This window comes from Alternaria rosae (genome assembly GCF_020736505.1).
Source record: "Alternaria rosae strain MPI-PUGE-AT-0040 chromosome Unknown BKA58scaffold_2, whole genome shotgun sequence".
In the NCBI taxonomy this organism is placed as follows: Eukaryota; Fungi; Ascomycota; class Dothideomycetes; order Pleosporales; family Pleosporaceae; genus Alternaria; species Alternaria rosae.
Window position 1 is genome coordinate 2,657,584 of NW_025763571.1, and position 12,184 is coordinate 2,669,767.

General features: G+C 52.2%; 3 protein-coding genes across 3 annotated transcripts; 1 reads left to right on the forward strand and 2 right to left on the reverse strand.

The window, feature by feature from the left end:
- Positions 1-575: 575 nt before the first annotated feature.
- On the reverse strand, positions 576-5,605 carry BKA58DRAFT_96232 (uncharacterized protein). Its single transcript, XM_046176285.1, has 3 exons — positions 5,322-5,605; positions 5,202-5,267; positions 576-5,148 (listed from the first exon to the last, which is right to left on the reverse strand). Exons 1-3 carry the CDS (start codon positions 5,471-5,473, stop codon positions 672-674), a joined length of 4,695 nt encoding a protein of 1,564 aa, XP_046029289.1. The 5' UTR covers positions 5,474-5,605; the 3' UTR covers positions 576-671.
- A 2,818-nt stretch (positions 5,606-8,423) lies between these two features.
- BKA58DRAFT_398509 (uncharacterized protein) lies at positions 8,424-9,081 on the reverse strand (the record flags this gene model as incomplete). Its single annotated transcript, XM_046171488.1, has 3 exons — positions 8,424-8,689; positions 8,772-8,954; positions 9,045-9,081. The coding sequence occupies 3 exons, from the start codon at positions 9,079-9,081 to the stop codon at positions 8,424-8,426; spliced, it is 486 nt and encodes a 161-aa protein (XP_046029290.1).
- A 1,126-nt stretch (positions 9,082-10,207) lies between these two features.
- Positions 10,208-12,181, forward strand: BKA58DRAFT_377290 (uncharacterized protein). Its single transcript, XM_046169604.1, has 2 exons — positions 10,208-10,404; positions 10,455-12,181. The coding sequence occupies exon 2, from the start codon at positions 10,474-10,476 to the stop codon at positions 12,142-12,144; it is 1,671 nt and encodes a 556-aa protein (XP_046029291.1). The 5' UTR covers positions 10,208-10,404; positions 10,455-10,473; the 3' UTR covers positions 12,145-12,181.
- The last annotated feature ends 3 nt before the right edge of the window (positions 12,182-12,184 follow it).

Sequence of the window (12,184 nt, forward strand, 5' to 3'; positions counted from 1 at the left end):
CGCATGCAGGGTTTTCGAATAAAGTCAACACCGTACGCGTGTCGTACTTGGCTTCATGTAATCGCATTGCTGTGTTCTCAAGATACTCGTGTCCTTCAAGAGGTAGCGGACCTGCCGATGCTTCAGCACAACTCATGTATTTTGCAACGTTATGAACTGATATTTGACCATATCCAGCACATACGACCATAGGATCATGAAAATTAGGCTTCCCGTCCGCTCAGCCATATACAAGCATGATACCGGCGGATTAGTAGTTAGGTGGGTGACCACTAGCGAATCCCCGCTGTTGTATGTTTTTGCTCCAAAGTCAGAATCTCCTTTTTTGCCCATCATGCAGGGAAAGACCGTCAGAACGTCTGACCGAGCGATTTAATGCTCATTATAACACAGTGGGTGGCAAGGGAAGAGAGCGTTGCTAAATGGCGACGTAATCTTTTTTGTAGGACGACGCGTCTCAAGGCTGTCGCGAAGCGCATGCAGCTTCAACCACTTAACATGTAAGTAAGGACAAAGTTAAACCTGCTCGAAACAATTGCACAACGGCAGCTTAATTGACACGTGTGACCTGGCAGATCTTACATTGCTTGAGAGTGCAGTTTTACTTACTACTGGTATTCCAACCGCGAAATGAACAAAACAATAGAATTAATGTCTATCAGCGACTACATCTACGTCGCTGTACCATTTACCGGCGCCGTCTGATTCCCCACCCCACTACTAAAGTACGCGCAATGAATAAGATACTTAGAAGTCTCAGCGCTGAAACCCTCCAGCGCAACAGCATCAATCTTCTCCAACGAGAAAGCGCCATTGTTCATCTTCGTGTAATCACTCAGCGGTATCCTCAGCACAACAGGACTACCGTTCATACTGCCATACGCAGCAGTCGCAACACTGAGTCTCTGTATCGCTGTCTGGCCATCGCAGCCAAAGCCTCCACTCTGCAACTGCACGTTGAAGCTCGCACCCGCACTCGCCGTGACGTTGAGAATGAGGTATTGAGACGCGGAGACGTCGGCGCAGTTCTGGAGCGAGTACCAGTATGAGCCTGTCACGCTGGGTTGGAGAACTAAAGCGCCGTCGGTGACGACTGGTGCGACTTCCATGGTGCCATCGTCGCTTTGGACGTAGCCGTGGTTGTTGCGGTTTGCGACGCCGGGTGTGCAGTAGTTCAGCCATGCGTCGTCGGGGCAGTTGCATGTCTGAAGTGAGGGTGTGGCTGCGACGTTGATCAAGCTGATGCAACCGACCTTGACGTCGACGTCAGAGGGGTTGAAAGTCGAAAGTGCGACGCTGTCGAGTCTGCTGGTGTTCATGCCGGAGAAGTCGGCAAAGGGGATCTGTGCAACTTGGTATGCGTCGGCGCTGGTGAATGTAACGAAGGAAGTGATGGGAACGGAGGACGGGGGCGACAGTGTAGTGCACTCCTCGTCTGTCTTCCAGCGCATGGTAACCCGGAAGGTGGTGCCTGCCGGAGCGGCGATGGACAGTTGGATGCCCGTCGCGTTGAGTGTGTTCGCATTGTAGCATCCGCTGTTGTCAAATTGGGAGTACCAGTATGAGCCACTCTTAGAACCCAAGACGAGCGAGCCGTCGCTGTCGACAGAATACGAAGCGAGAGAACCTTCGTCAGTCATTTGGCCGAGGAGTCGGTTGACCCGCGGGACTTCGGGCACGAATGTGCAGGTGTTCAGGATGGTGCCTGAGCAGAGTGCGCAACCAGGGCTATTAGCCGGGCCTGTGAAGACGAGAGAGTGAATGCGATAAGTCGAGCCGGGAGAGTTGAAGTTGGTCATGACGAATGACTGAAGGTATTCTTGGTTGAAGGTAGCTGGGAAACGAGAGAATGGAATTGTGAGCTGTGTCGACGCGGCGTTGAATGTAATCGGAACGTAAGACGTGACTACATTGGTGGTGCAACCATCAGTACCGTATCTGAACCCGATGTTCGCGGTCGCGTCTTGCGGGCCTGAGACAGTGAGAATGATCGCATCGTAAGAGCTATTCACCGCTCTGCACTCGGACGGCTTTGCGAGCAGTGAGTAGAAGTAAGATGTCGCGTCGCGGGGTACGAGGTCGACGTATCCGCGGCTAGTCTGTTTATAGGATTGCATCGTTCGGTCGTCAGAGATAGCCGCACCCAAAGCATTGGTTTGTGTTTTGAACTCGTTCGGATCGCAGAAGTTCATCACAACGAAGCCAGTGGGAGCTGGGCAACGAGGGCCAGCACCAATCGTGGAAGGTCCACCTAGAAGAGAGATCCATCGCATCGTGAAGTTACTGGCCGCAGAACCACCATTGGGCGTGAAGTTACGTAGTGTGATACGGCCGACCGAATCCGTGTTGATCCCGGAGAATGCCGACAGGGGGATAGTGATGTTGGAAAAGTTGTCCTGGCTCAAGCTCGCATAAGACTTGGTGTTGACAGTGGCAGTCTTGCCATCGCCTGAGCTCAATACCACATCGAAAGAGCCGCCGGGCGGGCCGCGCGCATTCAAAGAGACGCCAGTATATGCGGTAGCGTTCAAGGTAGCTCCATCGACCATGGTATCGGTATAGAAGAACGAGTCTGCGCTCGACGGCAACAACTGCATTCTACCCAGCTCAGAAAGCTTCGCGAACGTCATCGAGTTGTTGTAATCGGTCTGACCAAAGATATTGTTGATACCAGTAATCCATCGGTCGACATTTTGGAATGACTCAATCGCAAGGCCTGGAGTGCGGTCCTCTCCTGGTGCTGTTACACATCGCTTTTGGATCTTGAGATTGTCGATGTAGATAGGTGTCTGAGCTGGCGAGATGTTACCGATGCGTATCCCGCGAACATGCTTCATGTCTTGTCCTTTGAAGTCAGCTAACGGTATGGTGACAGTATGGTTCGAGCCATCGGCGGGGGCGTATCTAGTGACGTCCAAGTATGTCGCACTTGGCTGTTCGAAGTTGCACCCAGTATCGTACGAGACTAGTTGCACGTAGAATGTGCTTCCTTGAGGAGCGACCATGTCGAAATACAGATGCGTGTAGATAGTGGCGTCGAAGCAGAAGCGTGAGATCTCAGTGTAGTACGAGTTGACGCCGCTGTCCGTAGTAGCGGTGAGTTGTAAAGTACCATCAACGTTGTTCGACGAAAGTCCAGTTGCAGCAGTCTGCAATAGAAGTAAATTAACGTTGTTGCTGCCGAAGTAGAGCTCGAGAAAGTCGTCAATCATCACGTCCCATGCTATGCACTCCGTGTCTCCGATTGGCTTTGGGGTGAAGTCGGGACACGTAGAGGCGGTGGCGTTACTGGCGCCAACAGCGAAGTAAAGCGTATACAATCCCTTTGCCGTGTTGCGAAGTACGACTGCGTTGGTGGCTTTATCGTATGAAAGCTGCTGGCAAGCGAAAAGAGAGCCCGAGGCAGACTGTAGGGCATAGTTGCGAGGAACCTGTAGAGTAAGCCCCTCTGTAACGCCATCCAAACGAACCGTCATCACCGCAGATGAGTTGTCTGCTGCGGTGATATCCACAACAGCGCGGTCACGGTTGGTCCACCAGTTGGCCATACCCGTCTGGTTGAAGTAGACAGTGTATGGACGCACCCTATCGTGGAGCGCGCGTTGGATTTGGATCTTGTCGAAGAGGGCGTCTGACGGATGGATCAAGATGTTGTAGTGGCCGCCATACCGAGCCATCTTTTCAATGTACTTGATCTGGTTCGCAAAGTCCGAACCCGGGAAATCGGCGCTGCTCATGTTGCCGTCTCCATCAGACCATTGGAGAGGGAACTCATAGTATGGAAGCTCCTGGAACGACTCGCGGTTGTGTGTAACCTGGAAAGGAAGATGAGTAAGATGGGAGTTGCCTGCGCATGAAGAGCCACCGATGATTCCGTTCGCGACGCAATGCGTGGCTTGGTACTTGCTCCACGCAAGGTTACCCGGACGGTAGGTCGTCATGTTGTAGCCAGTCTTGAACTCATCGTGGAGTATATGCCGGATCAAGTAGGCGCTGACGCGGACCTCCCCCGATGCGGAAGCACCTGACGTGTAGAAAGAGAGCCCACTAGTACCACCCTTCGTGCATATCTCTCCATTAGTGGGTGTGCCGTCAGCATTCGGTCCGCACTGGTGAATAACCGGGTAATAACCGTCAGTACTTCCTTGGATGAATCGTTCCTGAAGCGTGCCATATTCGAATCCCGCCGCATTGGGCGAGTGACTGACAGTATGGCTACCAAAGTCGATGAATGGGTTTCCATCAGGAGCCGTTCGAAATCCACTGATCTGGTAGATGTAGGGAACGCCATACTGGAAGTACGCAGTCTCATAAGCATCGGTGACGTATTTGGTATGGAGGTTCAAGTTACCCGCGGCGCCTCTATCCTGTGCAGCAGCTGCTATACCCTGGCCATGGGGGTACGAGACGTAGGTATCGATGTCCCAAGTAGTGGTGAAAGCGAGCCCTTTGTTGTATGGAACAGACCATAGACTCACAAAATGGGGGCTGGAGGCAACGATATTTTTGATGACACGAGTTCCAATGTCGTATCCAGGGTAGTAATGTCCATCATAAAATGGCGAGTACCCGCCGGCTTCGGCCTGAGCCTGGATAAAAAGATATCCGAGGTCCATACCGAAGCTGTATACATATCCGCTCGCGCCAGATGGCTGATGCTTGACAATCGCTGCGCTCGTAGCGGATGTGTCTGCGCTATCGATACCGTCGTCGCGAACTAGATATTTGCCCAGTATCTGTGAGCCATTGGTAGGCGTGTAGCCAACATTGATAAGACCGGTCTCGGTGTAGTTCTCAAAGAATGGCATGTTGACATCGTAGTACTCGGTGAAGTCGAAACCTTGGAGAGCTTGCACGGGTGTCTCAGTGTTCGTCAACTGCAGGACGGATCTGGAACCGCTCGTGTCTACAGTAGACGCAGATACACCAGCAAGAGCTTGTAGCACTGCGGGTACTTGGTTCATGAAGATCAGCCTGCCACCCTTGGCCACGAAGGAGGTCAAGGTTGAGACATCGGCAGAGCTCGGGCTGTAGCTCACGCTCGGAGAGGTGTAGACGAGCAAATTCCGGCATTGCGAAGAGATGTTGAGCGATTGGATGACCTTGACTTGCAATCCGACTGTCTTGAGGGACAGAGTCAGTGGGATCCTGAGATAACGTTAGTCGCTTAACAAGTCGCTGTCGTTCGAGAAGGGACTTACCAATTGGGATCTGCTTGATAGTTTGGTAGGAATATGTTGAGCCCAGAGCTTGGTCCAGCTGCATGTCTGTTATGGCTAGGTTAGTGACAAGACATTGTGATATATACATGATGGTCTTACCTCGATTGTGATGGTACAGTAGGAGGCTGACTATCTTTGCCCAGATCCGGACTCGCACCCGCAGGCTGCGTGATTTTGTATATGTCCGGCGAGCTGAAAGCCTGACATATCTGCAGTATAGCAAACAAAGGCAGAAGAAAGAATGAACGCATATTTGATGCTTCCCTTGGATAGAGGGGTAGTATTCGTAGAGGAAGGTAACGAAGAACAAAAAGTGCAGAACCCGACCTTTTGGTCAAGTTCCCAAGAGAGAAATTGACTAGAAGCACGGGAGAAATCGCCTTATCCGAGACGGAATACCAAATCGCTGGCCATGCTGGACTAAGGCGCAAACTTCATCAGGCGAAATCTGGGAGGAATTCGTCAACCTATCCACTTAGGGTGTTCTAGCAGGGCACCAACAGCGACTACGGCACCATGATCGCCGGTACCTGCGCTATTAGCATGCATCTAGGTAGGAACTCGTGTTCATTGAGTTTGGCGTGGCCCCGAAGTCCGCACAGACGCTCCATCTCCATAAAAAACGAGTTCTTTCCCAGGCCTCGGTGCCGGTTTCGAATTTGGCAGCGGGAGCGACGATGATGCGTCGAAGCGTCATGGCGAGGACGCCAAATCGGATTGTTTGGTTGCAATTGTGCAGCCCCTATTGAAAGGATGGAGCGTGTTGGGTTGAGAAGTATTGAGTGTGAGAGTAGCGCCCATTAGCACAGAAGCACTCTTACGTCATCTTGGAACCTTCGCGCCCGAAAAAGAAAACGACGGGGTTGGTTCCTGCTGCATGTCCATACGAACAAATCTTGAGATACGAGGGAGCTGCACGTACTGCATCGCCACAATCTAGCCAAAAGTCGAGAAGGGACTTTAAAGGTGAAACGAAGGTACCGTATCGGCTCAGCCGGCTTCCCGTCCTTCGCGGAAGTCCAGGCGCGCGTCCGAGACTAGGGCTTGGGAAGCGGTGCAAAAGAAGACGTCTCGAACGCGATCTGGCGGCACCTCTGGATAGACATACGTCAGTTCTTAAGTTTGCTGTGATTCGATGGTCGCTTCGTCGCCCGAGGTCTGCGTGCTTTTCGGTACCCAGTACCCGACTACCGAAGAAGTCACGTCAAACATGTCAGGCAGCGCATTCAATGTCAAATTGGTATCTCGTCAATATACAACCTTTGATCTCTGTCGATGTCAACGACAAGGTGTTCATGTCAGCACCAAACCTTGGAAGTTTACCGTGGGCGGTTCGGCACGTGACTCTCGATCAGCGCCAAGCCGATACATGCTGTCCCTGTCTCGCGTGCCCGTCGCGTGTCCCCCCGCAACATTATGTCGACCCCGCAGGCAATGCAACTAAACTACCACCTTACAGTAGCCATATGGCAATGCAACGCTTACGTTAGCGCGACCTAATACATCCTATTCCGTTGACTTGTCCGGACTGCGGGTTGCAGATGTACTTTGCTAATATATTGAAAGCACGACACTAGCACCTACCGTAAACTACTCCCAAAGCCACGAAGAACACCTTCGACGAGTCACGATCGATCTTGCGACGAACACCTGCGCTCTGCTGCCCTCGAGACTTTGTAAAGAAAGAACGAGAAAAGTTGTACACGCTACACATCTTAGACCCTTATTACACAGTGGACTAGGACAATGGGATAGGGATATAGACGATATTGAGTGCTTTCCCAGTGGCATAAGCTTTGGCTCGTGCTCACCACGGATGGTCTGCTTGATTACATGGGGACTGTACCTAGGTACTTCGGGGTCCAACCTTCGCATTGGCCTAGCATATCCCTCTTACGTTGGAGAAGGCGTGTCCTTGCAGACCCTTTTTCTCCGTTATCACCACCCGCGTCGATACGTACCTATTAGGCTAGGCAGCCGGTGCGCGATCAAAATGTCATGAGTTGGCCCGATACCGTATGTGAGGCGAGATCAGAAAGGATCTTTGCGTCGCGGGCACGCAGACCTCATGGCTCTTTAAACTATTACCCAGTACTGCGCACGCTTCTGGAAGTGGATGGAAGATTGCTGTGTTGTTCAGTATACCGTTTTGTACCCTGTACACTTGATCAGCGTATCCATTGTATTCAGACTTTGAGGAGTCGCCCATAATCCTATCTCATCTGTCCTGCTGCTGCTAAACAACTTAGCAAGCTTGGTGTCGTCCTCTTCAAGCCAGCAGCCAGAATGTGCACGGATACGGGACGATACTCAAGTGCTGCAATACAAATTTGGCTCATCTAAAGATTGAGTTGAGTTTGATGATGGTCAGACAATGCATGTGCTTTCCCTGATTACGGCCCGTTGGGCCATCAGGGTGTCGTTGAGCAACAAAGAATTTTTAACGTGAGGATGCCAGCTGGAGCGACACAATGACAACAGTCGAAAACTCTGGAACTTCGTTGCAGTCAAACTTTGGTCTTGCCCTCGCCATGGTGTTGCAAAGAGCTGCGCGATGCAAGGCTCGTAAGGCTGAGATGGCCGCACTAGCGCACAGGGCCACCTTGCGCGAAGGCCCTCGTCAAGACCCTCCGTGGTGGTCCTCCTACGAGATGAGCGATATGATTGGAGGCCGCTGGGGGCAACAACGTTGACATGGACGTCCTTCTCCGACTCGATCTTGAGTGGTGGCCGCACATTTGGACGGGCAACATTAAACGCCAAGAGGTCCTTCTTGCCCTTGGTGCCATCTTGACTGTGCCCCTCTTGACAGTCCATCTGTATCAACATCTACATGATCATATCATAGCAATCGCCTTCCTCACAAATGCTGTCGACACCAGGAGCGACTCGTAGAACGAAGCCTCCACAAAGCCAACATGGTCTTGAGACCTTCCAGATCCGGCATGGCGCCTCAGTACGAAGCGAAATGTTGATTGGTCATTTGATATCAGGTCAGGTTTTCCAGCAAGATCGAAAGAGTTTGATAGCGATTTTATTCTGTTGTACACTGACACCGTACGATGTTGCTTGACCCTCTATCGAACGCCAGGACACCTTCGCGCGCCGAAAACGCCATCGCCTCAGCTCGAATATCCATCAACATCATTCGCACATGGATTCCCATGTTCCGGTACACATCCAGGAGGACACATACAACATCTAAGCAACTCCGCCGGCTGCAGCTGCGTCTTGCTCGACTGAGGCGCCTCCAGCAGCGTGGCCATGCCCTACCATGTCGGGACCGAGTCCCTCCGGACCCTCGAGGACAGGCTCGTTTGGTTCGTCATGTGCCTGCTGTACACCAGTGGCATCGTCTGGTGCCTCATGGGGCTGCGGTGGATCACGGGCGATCACTGCCAATTCGTTGTCGTTCCCCGGTTCGACCGGGGCATTCGGCGGACGACCCACCGCGGGCGCATTACGGGCTAGCGAAACGTCAGCTCTAGCCATTGTATAGCGGACATAGTACACCACGACGGTAAGGAAGACTGATCACCAGCTACCTACAGGCTCGCTCGGCACGTTCTTTTCTTCGCTTGCCTACACACAAGTAGACGGCGATGATGAAGCCTCCGATTCCCACAATCAACAATATAGCCCCGGACATGTATTTCCACCAGATGTTTTCGCCTTCGATAGGCTGGGCGTAGGAGCCCGGAGGCGTGAAGGTTGCATTGCCTTGGTCGGTGCCTGGCAGCGGCCGTCAGCTTAGCCCCGAGACTCACGCCATGCATGAAGCACGTTCGTCGGGTCTGACAGAGTCTGCTTGGGTATACTCACCATTGAAAGGTATAGAGACACGCCGAACGACGGGCATATTGGTGTCTGTGACGTTTTAGCTGGTGTCGTCATAGTCATCGCTGGGCTTCGACGAGATAAGCTCACCACTGACCTGGACTTGAGAGAGACCCGGCTCTACTACAACGTTGTCGTCGGCCTTGGATCAGGGTATGTCTGCGATGTTGATCAGTGGCTAGGGCTGGAGTCGTTCCGTCGTAGCATAGATGGAGAAGGGGTTCCTCTCCGCAAAAGCCCACGAAGCCGCCGGCGGTCAGTGTTGGGAGGGCTTAGCTCCAGGCTCTACTGCGCGTTCTGCGCTGATTCGTTGGAACCCCTCTCGTCAACAACCTGCTTCGACAACACATCGCGCCAATACGAAATCGCGCATCACGGACAATTCCTGAGAGAATATGAAGGCGACAGATCTGTCTTCATGATCTTGCGAATAACCAGACGAACGTGGCCGCGAAGCAGCGATTGACTGTGTGGTTTTTTCCGCACCCCAACAAACCCCAGTTGCCAGCTCTAGGCCCACAAAACGATAGGTAATAGTCCGGGTGCCGCTTGGGAAATGAAGCGAAAGTACTGCGGCCGCCACCTATCCTACCTGGCCAGTTACGCTCTGTCTTAGTGGTCAGGGTGCGAGGGCGAAGAAAGATCGGCTAGGCCGAGTGATGAGGAAGCTTCCGCATCACTGCAACCCGCGAAATGGGAGCTTAATTCTCCCTGTAATAGGTACCATAGACGCGGATATGCAAATGAATGATAAGCGCTTTCTGTACAAAGCTTGAAGAGACTTTGTCGTGATGTTGCAGGGTTGTCAAACACGAAGTCGCTAAAACTTGTCTCTTGCTTCCTCGGGGTGCTGAGCGAACTGTTGAACAGCTACGAGCGAACACCAACGTTTCATCGAATTGGGCGGCATTCTAATGAGACCTTGTCCTATATCAAACGTCGTAAATCTTGTTGCTCGCTCGTTGCATGCGTACTTGTCAGTCGCACTTATCTCTGCCTAGGAACACATGATAGCGGTCGATCAAAGCACTTCTTCTTCGCCATGTTGAGCATCGGTGTTGATGGGGAATCTACTACTGAACCGTATTCCAGTGTTGGAAAAGACCCTCTTTGTTCTAGAAGAACTGACGTATGTTCACTCTGGCACCCCAGGCCTGACACGACGGCGAACCCAACTGATGATCGATGCCAAGCCGCCGCTTATCCTGCTGTCACGCCCGCGCACCGTCGCTCCAGCGCTGTACCGACTCTAGGACATACAACTCCACCACAACTCTAAAGGAAATATACCGCGATGCAGCGCATGTCTATGCGCGATCTAACACTTTTCGCTCCGTCTCCATGGGTATGTCCGCTCGCAGCAAATCTGAGCGCGCCTCGCTGACAAACCGAAAGTACGACGCGAATACCTGCGATGAGCCACGATCCATACCTCCCCAACCATGCTACCTCCGAGAACTTATATGCGGCGGACGAAGGATATCCAGGCATCATATCCACCCTTGACCACGATGATGCTTTCGAATCACAGACACAAGCATGGCCTCCGACCTCGTCCATCGACGAGTTGACGTCCACTTCGCATGCCTATTCGGGTTACCTATATCCGGATCATAATTCCACAACCAACTTCTCATCACTTGATTCGATCGGGGGTATCGATCACTCTGAACGTGATCAAGGTCTTGGAGATTGGCAGCATGGTACATCGCAGGCGGGATCATTTGTGGACCCTGCACTTTTGGGGACATGCGGATCGCATGGCTTCGAGCTACCCGCTTTCCCATTATGGGGTCCCCAAGGATCAGAGCCCCTGGATTCTCTCCTTCCGACCACCCAAGACCGTGAACAGCCACCTTGGTCGGTTTATCATGCTGCTGATCAAAGCTACGTTGCATCATACCACCTGGGAGAGAATTCATCGGGCGCCGCAGCTCAGGTTGATATGTCTGACTTGGACCGAATGACATCGTCCACGTCATTGGCGACGACTGCCCATGGCCAAAACTTTCGCGACGTTCTAGGCATGCCAATGCGCCATCTTAACACTTTTGCTCGAGATGCATGGTCGCTCATCCAATCATCACCCGCTGATATCGGCAAATCCGAAGAGCACTTAGACACGCCGTCGCGCAGTTCAGCGTCAGTTCGAATGGCTTTGATTTGTCCACACTGTGGAGTCCGATTTAGCGGAACATATAGCAGAGGCAATCTGGGGCGACATGTGCGGCACCAACATGCCAGGCCGCGTAAGATTGTGTGTGAGGCCCCGTTATGCTTGAAAGAGTTCAAACGCCAAGATGCTCGCCTGAAGCATTACCGCACATCACATCCCGAACTAGTTCGGGACATAGTACCAAGCCAATCTGACGGAGGCGGGGCCAGGAGCAGATACTGCGTCAACGGCACTGATGACAATAGCGACAAGGAACGTGGGCTTGTCTCCACAACTTCTGCACTGCCATCCGGGGAACGACACCTGAACGACGATGCTATGGATTTCGCATCGAGTGCTGAAACCACTCACAAAGTCGAAAAGAGTCTTCGGTGTAGCGACTGCCAAATCATGTTCAACAGAACTGCAGATCTTCGTAGACACATGGCTGCCTTTCACGATCCAGATCCACCACAATACGTATGCGCGATCCCTGGATGTGATAGAGCATCAAAGCCCTTTTCACGCAAGGACAAATACATGGATCATATGAAAGCGGTGCATAGTCCATCGACTACACTAGCACACAGCAAGTCCTACCAGCCCAAATGTACATGCCCTGAACAAGGTTGCGGACGGGAATTCGATTATAATGCAGACCTGCTACGACATCAAAGGACCCACACAGACATGTCTGAGCGGCCCCACAAATGTGGACAGTGTGAAAAGTCGTTCTTATACCCCAAGGATCTTAAGCGGCACGAAGCAACCCACCTGGGTGATCAGGACGAAGAGAAACCATCCTTCCGTTGTTCAGTCACGTCATGCGAGTATTGTCCTCGGGGATCGGGCTTTTCGAGAAAAGATGTCATGCTGCGTCACATGAAACGTTTTCATCCGGACTGGAAGAAGGCGAAGGAGGAAGATTAAGATACCCATAGTGCTTCATACGTTGCAAAGTTGTCCTTCT